This window comes from Nycticebus coucang, chromosome 8, assembly GCF_027406575.1.
Source record: "Nycticebus coucang isolate mNycCou1 chromosome 8, mNycCou1.pri, whole genome shotgun sequence".
Lineage (NCBI taxonomy): Eukaryota > Metazoa > Chordata > Mammalia > Primates > Lorisidae > Nycticebus > Nycticebus coucang.
The window spans coordinates 77,272,376-77,286,686 of NC_069787.1; the positions used below are offsets into that span (position 1 = coordinate 77,272,376).

A 14,311-nucleotide genomic window follows, 5' to 3' on the forward strand; every position below is an offset into this window, starting at 1 on the left:
CTGTGTGGTACACACAATAATGCTACAAAAATTTGCCAGTTAATTGTGCGATATACACAATAATGCTACAAATATTTGCCAGTTAATTCACAAATCAAAGGGACAGGGGCACTCTAAACCAGTTTCTGGTTCTCAACGTTTCCTCCTGAAATATTTTATTAGGAAGCCTGTGTCTCGTCTTGCCTCCTATGTCTTCTGTTGTCCAAAAAAAAGAATGTTTCCCAAGAGAACTAATAGGCTGCCTCACTTCAGTGAAAGAGTAAGCATCAAGTGTCCCCACCCTCCAGGGCAGAGGACACTCTGCCCCACGGTTTCATGACCCAGTTCCCACAGCAGGAATCCCACAGGTTATCAGCTGAGACCTTCTGATAAGCCCTGTTCTGAAATTGGCTCTTGGCTTCTTTGTAAGTCCAACTTTCAGGAGAGAATGTGCTGATCATTTGGGAGCAGAACCACATTACTGCCCGGCTGTATTGAGATCTCTAAACATTGTTGTCATGAGATGCCCACCCCCACCACAGGCAAACGCCTGCTCCCACACAAATGAATGAAGTTGGCAAAGGCCCCAGGCTGGAGGCCCGTCCAGTCCAGCAACACTGGCCTTACAGTGGTCTGGTCTCCAACCTCCCAGCAGTGATGGTCTCACCGTCACTTCAGACATATCCCATATCTCACTGTCATATCCCCTATGAAGGCTGCTCTCAATCTAAATGAAGACTCTGAACATTTCTTTTGGCCAGAAGCACTCTAGCCACACTACCTGCCCATCTGGAACTTTTATTGGCAGAACCTTCATGGCTTACACAGCACTAATGAGTCTGGCAAGACAGTTTTCATAGCACCTGCCAAACCACCTTCAGCCCTATTAAGAGTTATGCAGAAAGATAACAGAAGAGTAAGGTAACTTCCCAGCTAGTGATTGACTTTGACGTTGGCTATGGCCAGGACACAGCCCTGAGTGTCCTGACAACTTGGGAGAACAGGGAGAGCACAGAAGCTTGACTCAGACACAGGGCCTGAACGGCAACTGTGTCAGGGAAGAAGGTCTCACAGCTGGAACTGCCTAGTGTTTCCTCCTCCTGGGTGGGTCAGCCCAGTCTCCAGAGAGCAGTACTCCAGGTCCCAGGCCAGTTCCACCAGTGCTGGGAGTGGAGTGACCCTGGAAGCTCTTGACCTGCAGATAATCCTCTGCGACTGAGAAAAGCAGTTATTCCGTTTTATCTACTACAGATAAAGGAAAATTTGAGAAATCTCATTCTACCTGCCCCTAATACCTAAAATAACAGCTGTCCAGATAACTGACTGAGTTAAAAGCTGATTTTAAGCTGTATTTTCTGTTACTACAGATACCAACCTGTTCCAAAGTCCACTGTGGCGTAGAGGCCCTGCAGGGCCCCGCAGTTCAGGTATTTTTCAAATATCCCATCTGTAGTGAACAGCACTACATCATCGCCCAGGTAGTAGCGGAAGCGCTTCAGCAGGAAACGCAGGTAGTCGTGATCACAGCTAAAGTAGCTGCCATATTCATTTTCAACCTGCAAATTAGAAAAGAAGAGGGGCGCTGTAGTCCCAGCCACTCCGGAAGCTGAGGTGAAAGGATCAGTTGAGCCCAAGAATTCAAGACCAGCTTGATCAAGAGCCAAGAAAAAAACAGAAAAATTATGTGGGCATGGTGGCACGTGCCTATAGTCCCAGCCCCAGGAGGCTAGGATCACTTAACCACAGGAGTTTGAGGTTGCAGCGAGCTCTGATGACACCACTGCACTCCAGCCTGGGCAAATGAGTGAGACCCTGTCTCAAAAAAAAAAAGAAAGAAAGAGGAAGGAAGGAGAGAGGGAGGAAGGAGAGAGGGAGGGAGGGAGGGAAGGAGAGGGGAGGGGAAAATATTTGAGCTTCATTATTATTAGAAAAGACCACAAAACTCATTTTTCTAAAAAGCAATTCAGCACAAAAGTCACCTTCTACTAACCCTTCCCCAGTACCCAGAAATAAGAGAAAGAAAATAAATACATCAAATTATTTTTTGGTTTGTAGTGATATTCTCCTCTATAATAGATATTATAAACATTACATAAATAACAACTTCCAATGACAAAAATTTTAGAAAATGGAGAAAAAAGAAAATGTAAAAAGTGTGTTAATTCTATTGCCCACAGATAACCACTGAAAGCATTTTAATACACAGCATCCCACATTTACAGAGACATACACATACACTAAATATACAGATTATACACAATCCTAGCTCACTGCAGCCTCGAACTTCTGGGCTCAAGTGAGTCTCTTGCCTCAACCTCCCAAAGGACTATAGGCATGGACCACCATGCCTAACTAAAGTTTCTATTTTTTTGTAGAGACAGGGGTTTTGCTATGTCACCCAGGCTGGTCTCTTGAACTCCTGGCTTCAAAGGATTCTCCTGCCTCAGCCTCCCAAGCACTGGGATTACAGATATGAGCCACCATACCCAGATGCCTCTCTTTTACCAAGTTCTATTTAAATGGCTATGTCTCTATCATTTAGCTGCCAATAAAGCTAAATCTATGGGTCAGCTCTCTATCATTTAGCTGCCAATAAAGCTAAATCTATGGGTCAGCTCTAGCCACCAGGTGGGCCCAGAGCCTCTGTGGCCCATGCTCTTTTCTGCCCACGCCTAATCCCCAATCCAACCTCAGTTTCTTCCCTATAATCTCACCTTTTCAAATCTTGTTTATCCATTCTTTTCTTTTTTTTTTTTTTGTGGTTTTGGGCCGGGGCTGGGTTTGAACCCACCACCTCTGGCATATGGGACCGGCGCCCTACTCCTTGAACCATATCCATTATTTTCATTGTATTATATACCTTAACATGAACAGGCTCACAAAAATGCACACACATCAAGGGATAACACCTGAATTTTTTTTTTTATAAAGGAGCTCTTTTATTTTGTTTTATTTATTATTATTATTTTTGAGACAGTCTTATCCTGTCACCCTCAATAGAGTGCTGTGGCATCATAGCTTACAGCAACTTCCAACTGCTGGGCCTAGTCAGTTTCTCTTGCCTCAGTCTCCTGAGTAGCTGGAACCACAGGCACCTGCCACAATGCCCGGCTATTTTTTGTTGCTATTTGGTCAGGGCCAGGTTCGAACCTGTCACCCTCAGTATATGGGGCTGGCACCCTACCCACTGCCCAATACCTGAATTTTAAATTGCAGCTGTGAGAAGAAACTTCAAAGCAGCAATTCTCAAATATTTTGTTTTCAAGACCTACAGGCTCCCTTTGAGCTCAGGGCGCCGGCCACAATGAGCGCTGGCCACATGGATGGAGGCTGGTGGATTTCAAGCCTGGTCCTGGTCTGCTAAACAACAATGACAACTGCAATAAAAAACAATAGCTGGATGTTGTGGCAGGTGCCTGTAGTCCCAGCTACTTGGGAGACTGAGGCAAGAGAAAAGGGGGTCTCTTTTTTTGAGACAGTCTCGCTATGTCACCCTCGGTAGAGTACTAGGGTGTCATAGCTCACAGCAACCTCAAACTCTTGGGCTTAAGCAATTCTCTCACCTCAGCCTCCCAGTTAGCTGGGACTACAGGTGCCCTCCACACTGCCTGGCTGTTTTTTTTGTTGTAGTTGTCATTGTTTAGCAGGCCCGGGCAGGTTTGAACCTGCCAGCCCCAGGGTACGTGCCCAGTGCCCTAATCACAGAACTACGGGTGCTGAGCCCCCTTACACTCTTAAAAATTGAGAATACCCAAGAGCTGTGAGTTATTGAGCATATTAGAAATAGAAGTAATAAAATACTTTTAACAACAACAAAAAAAAGTGCACACACATAATTTGGTTTGGTTTTGAGAGAGAGAAAAGCACATTGGTGTGGTAGCCATGGGCACAGGAGACAGAGGCCCAACTGTCCACATGCAAATCTGAGCTCTGCCACTTCCTACCCATGGGACTCCACCTGCAAAATGTATTATGAGGAGTCACTGAGTCAATACGTGACTAGAGCTTTGCACAGTATTCAGCAGCTGGTAAGTGTTCAAAAGCTGCAGCTAAGTCTCTACTCAAGTCCTATGTTGTTGCCAATAAGAAATAAAAAAAGATTTATGGGGGCAAGACATGATTGCAAGAGGGACTTTACCTAACAATTGCAATCAGTGTAACCTGGCTTATTGTACCCTCAATGAATCCCCAACAATAAAAAAAAAAAAATTATGTTGATCAAAAAAAAAAAAAAAAAAAAAAAAAAAAGAAATAAAAAAAGAGGTGTGTGAGAGCTAGGCATGGAGGTGGGGGAGATACACAAACGGAAAAGGGCTTGCACACCAATAGAAAAAGTCGCAGTGACGTTCAGAGGAATACTGAGTTTTCCAGAGTAAGAGTCAGCAAACTTTTTCAAAAAAGGGCTAGAGAATAAATATTTAGGTTTTGCAGCCATAAGGGTCTCTGTCTCGACTACTCCACTCCACCACTGCGGTATAAAAGCAGCCACGATCGCCATATAAACAAATGGTGTGGCTATTCCAACTGGGCCTTTTTTTACAAGAACAGGTAGGGAGTGGCCACAATTTTTAGGTCTTTGTTCTAGAGTATCTATCTCCATCCCATCCTTAAGTACCACAGACTTTTAAAGTTGTTGATCTTCCAAAGGACAGGTCTAAATAGGCTGATTACCTCCTGGTAAATACTGGACTAATTGGATGAAGGAAAGTTGTAGGTGGAAGGTCACAGCTCCTAAAGAGTTTACCCGTGGATATTATCAGTGGGTGCTTGAAACTCATTTAGGTGCAAGCTGAGGTGAACCTCCCCATCTGTAAACCCCCATAGGTGACACCAGCTCAGCTAATCCCTCCAGGAACAAACACTTGCATATCTGGCTGAATCATCAGAATGAATAGAGGTCCAGGATGTATCTGTAAGTCCAAAGTGTTGAGGGCCCTGACTGTCCTCAGGCAGGGATTTAAGCCTTCTGGTCTGACTCATTTTTACCCTGATTATAAATCAGAGCCTTTCCGTGGCCTCCTTAGACTCCTGAGGTACCCAGAGAAAACACCGATATCATGAATTGAATGGTTATTTTCTATCTCTCAACATGAATTAAGACAAAGACAAACCAGCTTTTATAGAAATCTTTAGGTACAGAAACACTGTCTATAAGTCCCTCAGTTCTTTCTTTATCAAGCCCACCAGCCTCTTTCAATTCCAGCCCCATTTGGTTGGCGTGTGATGTGCAGACGCGTGGAGAGCCAAGGAAATTAGAGGTAGCATAGGTCAGAGACGTAACAAGGCAAGCTGCCATGTGTGCTTCACAAGCAGGCACCAACCAGCAGAACCCAACGGGGACGGCTTCTGGACAGAGGAAGCTCGTACGCGAGCTGCGCCTCCAGAGACAAGCAGGGCAGCCATGAAAGATGACGCACAAAGAATTTTAATTGGTGTGAAAAATGCTTATGACATAAGAATGAAGTGCAAAAAGCCACACAGAAAATAGGTCATGCATAACAAACTGACTCTGTGAAAAGGAAGAAAAAAAAGTATAGAAAAATATTCAAGGAAGCTCCCAACATGTGCAGAGCTCTGCTTCTGGCTCTGGAGGCTTAGTTGATGATTACATCTTATCTTACTTTCTGTTTTTCTATTTTATTTTGGAAAAAAGGGGCAAAATGGGATTCAGGCAGGTGGTCCAGAAGAAGAAGAGAAGGAGGAGGAAGACGGGGAGGGCAGAGCCATCTGGCAGCATCCAGGTAGGTTAAAGTCATCTGGGGTTGCCAAGGATGGACACAGGACGAAAGGTCTCCAAGACTGACTTCACTGTCCTCTGCAGACTTACCCTTGATTACATCTTTGGTGCCATTTCCATAGCCAAAAGGTACAGAGAAGTTGTGAGCAGAAATTGAAAGTGATTCAAGGAGACGCAGAGACTGAAAAAAGAGGCCAGCTAAGCAGAGATCAGGAGAAAGAAAGAAGACTGAGCACACAGGGTAAAGATACACCCAAGTTTCAGACGTGGGTCTTCATATAGGAAAACATGGCTCCTATCATCTCCACCTGTACAGACTGAGACAAATAAGAGAAAGAGGGGCTGGGAAGGGCTACTTGGACATCCCTCTATGAGCAGCAACCCAGGCTCTCTCAAGAAGACATCTCTTGCCACCACGCAGCCTCAGAATGAACACCTGTCACTCTCACCACCTCGGTCTCCCCACTGCCGAGGGACAAGGGAGGGGCTGTGCTCTCACCCCACTGTGACCCACCCCTACAACCTGTCCATAGTGCCGTTTATAAGAAGGAAACGCAGGGGAGTGCCGTGCCTTCCCTGTGATGTTCCAGTCTTGTATAAATTTATTCCTTTCTTTCCTTTTTTTTTTTGAGACAGAGTTTCACTTGGTTGCCCTCAGTAGAGGGCCAGGGTGTCATAGCTCACAGCAACCTCAAACTCTTGGGTACAAGCGATTCTCTTGCCTCAGCCTCCCTAGTAGCTGGGACTACAGGCGCCCGTCACAGTGCCCAGCTATTTTTAGAGATGGGGTCTTGCTCTTCCTCAGGCTGGTCTCCATTTCCTGGACTCAAGCAATCCACCTGCCTCAGCCTCCCGAGGGCGAGGATAACAGGCATTTATTTCTAAATTTCTAATAAATTCTAGCCTGAATTTATTCTTTTCAATAAAAGCATCCTTGGTAAATATCCAATGAACATGGTTTTTATGTTTTACTTCAGTAATTATATAAACACCAAAAAACTGTTGAAGGTCAAGTATCCTGATTTTTCACATGAAATACATGTGACAAGCATTACGTACTCCACAGATCAGTGTTTGTAGAGCCAAGAACACATGGAGGAAGGAGAGTGGGGCAAAAGCAGGAGTGAAAACTTAATGGTCCCAACTCACCACATCCTTTTCCATCCCAGGTTTAACTGACTGCCCAGCAGCACAGAGACCCAATCATTTCCATCACGCTGCATCCCTGCAGCCAGAAGGCGTATCGCAGGACACAGAGACAGACCTGTCTCAGCAGAAGGAGGGTGCAGTCTTCATTCTGCCACCTGCCAGCTAGGTGACCCTGGTCAAGTCACTTAACCTTTCCAAATTTCTTCACTTAAATGGAACCCCATAATCCCAGGACTCTAGGAGGTGAGGTGGAAGGAGCTCTTTAGTTTAGTTGTTTGAGACTAGCCTGAACAGAGTGAGACCCCATACCTACTAAAAATAGAAAAATTAACTGGGCATTGTGGTGGGCGCCTATAGTTCTAGCCACTTGGGAGGCCGAACCAGGAGGATCCCTTGAGCCCAGGAGCTTGAGGTTGCTGTGAGCTAGGCTGATGCCATGGCACTCTAGCCTGGGCAACAGAGTGAGACTCTGTCTCAAAAAATAATAAAAACATTATTATTTTTTAAGAACTGAATAGCATTTGTAAGCCAGCAGGCCCAGAGCCTGACACATGGCAGGCCTTCAGAAATGGTAATACCTTCCCAAAATGTACTTAGAAGCACATCTGTGGTGTTACCTCTTAAAGAAACAGACCTGTGAGTCTCACATCTGCATCTTCCACTACCTACCACTTACATAATGTAGATGGATAGAAACCACACACCCCCACCCTCCCACTTGCTCAACTCCTGGCTTACCTGCACTGATATTATCGGCCCTCCGTTCTGATAAAGGAGAGGCTTCATTTTGGGCAGAAGAACCCCCAACCACTTGTCCACAGCTGCAAGGTAATCTGGAAAACAAGAAAGGTATAACACAATCACAAACCTCTTAGTACAAACAGACATCAACATAAACTTACTATGCTGGGGCTGGATGCAGAGATCAGGCTATTACTGGACTCAACTACCTTCTGAAGGGGGCAGCTACACACACTAGATGTCTGATAAAAGTTGTGCTGTAAAATAGTTGTCTCCTCTGCTGAGCTCCTCTGTGGACAAGGACCAGTATGCCCAGTATCCGTCTGTTATTGTTTAAATATATGTCCCCTCCAAAACTCATGCTCAAGCTTAATGCCCAATGCGGCCATGTTGAGAGGTGGGACCTTTAAGAGCTGATGGGGTCACGAGGGCTGAGTGGATTAATCCACATCACTGGAGTGGGGCCGGTGGCTTTATAAGAAGAGGAGGAGAGACCTGAACTAGCACACTCAGCCTCCTCATCACACGATGCCCTGAGTCCTCTTAGGACTCTACAGAGTCCCTAGCAGCAAGGAGTCTCACATCAGATATGGACCTTTGACCTTGGACATCTCAGCCTCCATAACTATAAGAAATAAGTTTCTTGGGGCGGCGCCTGTGGCTCAACGGGTAGGGCGCTGGTCCCATATGCCAGAGGTGGTGGGTTCAAGCCCAGCCCCGGCCAAAAATAAAAAAAAAAAAAAAAGAAATAAGTTTCTTTTCCTTATAATTTACCCAATTTTAGGTGTTTGACTGTAAGCCATTGTCCTTGCCACAGGACACAAAGCTTAGAGCACAGGAGGCATCTGAGCAATGTTTGCTGAACAAAGAAAAGAGTGACTGAATACTGTGTCCTTCCATCAGGTCTAGGAAGGCCTTTTCTTTCTTTTCGAAATTAAATTCTAATAAATTATGTATTTACATTGTCGAATGTGAATAATAAAATTACATGTTACATAAAATTGCCATAAAGATTAAATGAGATAATACATGTGAAAACACTAATAATATACTAAAAGTATGAAAGATGAGGGTAACAGACTAAGAGGGAACACATCTAGTGTGTAACATACTGGCCTTTTATGCAGGAATCTTAATCAATGCTGACGGCTGCCATAATAACCTCCACTACCATTGCCACCATCCCCAGGAGAAAATGAAGCCTTCAGAAGACAGAAATGCAGCTAAATGAGGCCTTCTGACTGATCAGGGTTTACTTGCTAAAATAATCTCTATTGATTTAAAAAGACGGGGAAAGAAACTATCATTCACTTGTCACTCTATAAAAGTAGATAAAGAAACAGAAGTCATAACAGGTATTAAGTAATCTGGTGACACTCTCCGTGACATGGTGTCTGCCACTCTGATGAGTGAGGAGCTCTCATGGGACTGTGTGACATACTAAATATGCAGGAAGAGGCTCGGCGCCTGTGGCTCAAACGGCTAAGGTGCCAGCCACATACACCTGAGCTGGCAGGTTCGAATCCAGCCCGGGCCCGCCAAACAACAATGACGGCTGCAACCAAAAAATAGCTAGGCGTTGTGGCGGGCGCCTGTGGTCCCAGCTACTTGGGAGGTGGAGACAGGAGACTCGCTTGAGCCCAGGAGTTGGAGGTTGCTGTGAGCTGTGATGCTATAGCACTCTACCCAGGGCGACAAAAAAAAAAAATGCAGGAAGAGAACATATTGTAGTCAGCTGGTCAACCGCAACCAGGGCTCAATGCCAATTTAAAGAGTTACCAGTTTATCAACAAGATCTGGTCAAAGAGTTCAAGAAAGCCTTATTTCCTACTAGCTTAATGTCTGCTGTTACTCAGTGGACAGTGATTAACACTTGCACTTTCACTAAACTTTCAGAAGTATTGTACCCCAGCCTTCAAACATCTGACCCTTTTGGTATAAACTGTCTAAGCTTTTATAAATTCTCTTAAGACATCTGTAAAAACTTACTTGAGTCAGAAGAGCGGAGAATCATAGATTCTTCCTCTAACAGCCAAGCAGGTAATCCTCCCTAGGATGGGGGGAGAGGGAGGGCAGGGAAAGCTGTTACAACGTCCATTTCATGAAAGGAGTTCAGGGAGATAGAAATTAGCAGTGACGGAATCTGGGGGAGACACATATTAGCAGTGATGGAAAATAAGGGGTGTTTGAGCTGGGCTTTCTCGTTTGTAACTTTCAGAGAAATTAGAAATTGGAATGTGACAAAATTAAGATTATTCTGCATGAATGCCAAGTTTGAGAAGCTTTTGATACATATTATTCCGCTCAATTTCACAACTACCCTGTGAGGTAGAAGAACGGACAGCATCAGCTGTTTTCACAGATGAGGAAACAATCATGTGAGTGACCACCAGGAGGAGAGCACCTGTTCCTCTCTACCTGGGCACCTTCCTCACGTAACAGACGCCTGGGCCAGGAACAGTCACAGGCTCGATGTTATCTGGAACTAGAGCCTTTAATTCACTTTGCCCCAGAGCTCTTACCCACCAGCCCATCCCGTTCATGCACATGGGGTAGGCAGAGCCCTGTCTAGCCTCCTCACTCACCATGTCCCACTCCGCACAGATGTAGGGCCCAGGCCTTAGGATAACTAGCAGTCCCAGTTCATGTGCCAGCTGAATAAAATATTCCACGTCTTGGTCCTCAGAAAACTGGTACTTCCCTGGCTGAGGCTCGTGGAAGTTCCAGGGCACATACCTGCCAAGACACACATAGCCCCTTCCTGGACCTTAGCAGAGTCAAGAAGGAGGCGTAGGACGAGGGGCCTTCTCAGTACTGTTGCTGACACACCCAGGGGGGAGGACAGTAGGCCTTGTTAAGAAAAATTATGCAGAACTTGGAAATAAGGCAAAAGGATGACTGCATCTTCTTCCCGTGGTATGCTGGAGGATTGCCTAATGGGCCTTTCATTCTCTAGGGGAAATACTTTGATTGACTTACCATTTACTATTAATTAGGGGACTCTAAAATTACAGATTTGTAGATTTTAGTCTGATAGTGGTACAAATTATTTGTTTTTTTATATTATTTCTATTTGTTTTTTTTTTTGGTAGAGACAGAGTCTTACTTTATGGCCCTCGGTAGAGTGCCATGGCATCACACAGCTCACAGCAACCTCCAACTCCTGGGCTTAAAAGCGATTCTCTTGCCTCAGCCTCCCGAGTAGCTGGGACTACAGGCTATTTTTTGGTTGCAGTTCAGCCGGGGCCGGGTTTGAACCCGCCACCCTCGGTATATGGGGCTGGCGCCTTACCAACTGAGCCACAGGCACCGCCCTATATTATTTCTATTTTTTACACAAAGAGGACAACTCTAAAAGTTAACTCTTCCATTCATTACCTTTTATGATATCGATCAGTTGTTTTGGTATCTTTCTTTCTTTCTTTTTTGTTTGTTTAAGGGATTAGGTCTTCCTCTGTCATTCAGAGTGCAATGGCAGATCACAGCTCACTGCAACCTCCAACTCCTGGCCTCAAGTAATCTTCCCAGTTTGAAATGATAAGAATGAGCCACTGCTCACCCAGTTTTATCTCTGAATACAAAGTTATTTCAGCATGACTTTCTTGGCTGGCTATAAACCTTCCTTTCTCAAATTCTCCTTTGAACATGTTCATTATGTATTTGTTTGTAAGATATGTTTTTGGCTTTTTATCATGATGTTGTGTGTAAATGACTGGACTGAGGGCCTCTGTGAAAGATAAGGATAAACAGCTCAAAATTCTATTCTTTTACATGAATTTCTGAACTATCTGTGAACTGCAGACCCACTTGGGAAGAGGGTTTGGTATAAATTTTTACAGCAGCTGTGCAAGCTAATCAAACTTCGTGGGGACCCTTTAAAAAGAAAATCTGTATTGGGCAGCACCTGTGGCTCAGTCAGTAAGGCACCGGCCCCATATACCGAGGATGGTGGGTTCAAACCCAGCCCCAGCCAAACTGCAACAAAAAAATAGCCGGGCATTGTGACGGTAGCCTGTAGTCCCAGCTACTCGGGAGGCTGAGGCAAGAGAATCGCCTAAGCCCAGGAGTTGGAGGTTGCTATGAGCTGTGTGATGCCATGGCACTCTACCGAGGGCCATAAAGTGAGACTCTGTCTCTACAAAAAAAAAAAAAAGAAAGAAAATCTGTATCAATGGTGGCACAATTAACTTGGAAATTTATCAAAACAATCTTTACAGCTCAGCGCCCGTAACACAGTGGTTACGGTGCCGGCCAAATGCACTGAAGGTGGCGGGTTAGAACCTGGCCTTGGCCTGTTAAACAACAATGACAACTGCAACAACAAAAAAAATAGTCAGGTGTTGTGGCGGGCACCTGTAGTCCCAGCTATGTGGGAGACTGAGGCAAGAGAATCACTTAAGCCCGAGAGTTTGAGGTTGCTGTGAGCTGTGACACCTTAGCTCTCTACTGTGAGGGCAACATAGTATAACTGTCTCAAAAAACAAACAAACACTCTTTACAAAAACTGAGCATCATGAAAGAAAAAAAGCCAATTCTTTCAACACACTATAAACTTTAAGAAAGCAAAAAGCCCCCCAAATTACACAAACACTAATTCCTATTATATAACATTTATATATGCCTGTGCAAGGCTCAGAACAAAACGAAAAGATCTTGCTAAAGTAGTAAAAGGTATATTTATTTTTTGAAAAAATTTTTAAATAGAAGTAGGAAAACCTCCAACCCCTATGTCCTTCTGACAAATTATTTTGTAAGGAACAGCACAGCAGGAGGGAAAATGACAAAAGCACCTTCCAGCTCCCTGGCCACCTAAAACATGGACACAACTTGATATGTGAGGCCACCCATTCCCATCACCAATGTCTTTTTGAAGAACCCAGCTTGTGTCCTTTTCCACGATCCTACGATTTTCAGCCCCCAGAACTTAGTGTTAAAAATATTAACAGACAGGGCGGCGCCTGCGGCTCAGTCGGTAAGGTGCCGGCCCCATATACCAAGGGTGGCGGGTTCAAACCCGGCCCTGGCTGAACTGCAACCAAAAAATAGCTGGGCGTTGTGGCGGGCACCTGTAGTCCCAGCTACTCGGGAGGCTGAGGCAAGAGAATTGCTGAAGCCCAGGAGTTGGAGGTTGCTGTGAGCTGTGTGAGGCCACAGCACTCTACCAAGGGCCATAAAGTGAGACTCTGTCTCTACAAAAAAAAAAAAAAAAACTATTAACAGACAAACTCAGATTTACTCTGTCAGTGGCCCTAGACCCAGAATCTGGGTAGGATTATCCCTAACTAGTTATCTTGGGAATCTGTCTCTGAATTTTCTCAACTTTTATCTTTTTTTTTTTTCTTGTCACCCCAAGTAGAGTGGGTAAAGTGCCCTGGCATCATAGCTCACAGCAACCTCAAACTCTTGGGCTCCAGTGATCTTCTTGCCTTAGCCTTCCAAGTAACTGGGACTACCTGAGCCTGCCACAACTCAAAGAAGAGATTTCCTAGGGATGGGTCTTACTCTCCCTCAGGCTTGTCTGGATCTTCTAAACCAGCGGTTCTCACCCACAGGAACTGTATTTATTAAAGGGTTGTGACCCACAGGAACTGTGTTAAAGGACCGAGGCATTAGGAAGGTTGAGAACTACTGTCCTAAACTCAAGCAATCAACCTGCCTTAGGCTCCTCAGAGTACTAGGATTACAGGTGTGAGCCACATGGCTCCCTTCACCCTTTATCTTTAAATAGCTATCAGCAATCCACATCAGCAAGGTAAAAAGCAGACAGGCCAAGCCATTCCAACTTTCTTCCCAATTAGTTACTTTGCAACAGAAGCATGAGGAGAGACAGTTATTGAGGTGATTCTATACCCCGTACAACTAAAGTCTAAGGTCATATCACCCTGAACCTGCCTGATTTTATATAATCTTGAAAACTAAGCAAGATTGGGCCTGGTTAGTACTTTGATGGGAGAAATCTACTTAAGGACAAGACTTATTTCCCTGCTGGGGCTCAGAAACAATACCCCAAAGTATATCAGAAGCAGAGTTTCTCTCTCTGAACTTCTCCTGCCCTCTTGCCCCCCACTCCTTTTTCTCCCCTAAATAGAAACCAGAATTCCCCTTCCCCAAAAGACAGGTCATAAAATGTAGAACCCCTGTTCCCCAAAGCAAGCCATAAAACCTAGAAAGATCACTATCTCCCTTTTCCCTTGGAGACTGTTACTCGGGAGGGATCTTGCTCTATAGCCAGAAGGAAGGACTTCAATCTAGACATGCCAAGAATAATCTGAACAAAAAGGTCTTGCAGAGTTACCCCAAACAGTCTATTACCACCAGCTCATCGTCTTCTGCCCGGTCACACTTTTACATGGCTATACATTCTTCATCAAACCTAAGCGTAAAACACAGTTTTCCCTGGGTCTTTAGGTCTTCCTTTCCTTTTCCTTTTCTTTCCTTTCATATCCTTTTCATTTCTTTTCTTTTTTGAGACAGTCTCCCTCTGTCATCCTGGGCAAAGTGCTGTGGCACCACAGCTCACAGCAACCTCAAAACTCATGGACTCAACCAATCCTCTTGCCTCAGCCTCCCCAGTAGCTGGAACTACAGGCGCCAGCTACAATACCCTGCTAGTATTTCTACTTTTAGTAGAGATGGGGTCTCACTCTTGCTCAGGCTGGTCTCAAACTCTTGAGCTTGGGCAATCCACTCACCTCAGCCTCCCAG

The 14,311-nt window shown here is 44.9% G+C and overlaps 1 protein-coding gene across 1 annotated transcript in view; it reads right to left on the reverse strand.

The window, feature by feature from the left end:
• Positions 1 to 14,311, reverse strand: part of GLB1 (galactosidase beta 1) — a 97,921-nt gene that overhangs the window by 52,594 nt on the left and 31,016 nt on the right. Inside the window, exons 3-6 of the mRNA XM_053599926.1 lie at positions 10,192 to 10,342; positions 9,596 to 9,656; positions 7,604 to 7,698; positions 1,355 to 1,535 (exon numbers count right to left, since the gene is read on the reverse strand). Of these exons, the coding sequence (XP_053455901.1) occupies positions 1,355 to 1,535; positions 7,604 to 7,698; positions 9,596 to 9,656; positions 10,192 to 10,342 (488 nt within the window). The remainder of the gene's footprint in view (positions 1 to 1,354; positions 1,536 to 7,603; positions 7,699 to 9,595; positions 9,657 to 10,191; positions 10,343 to 14,311) is intronic.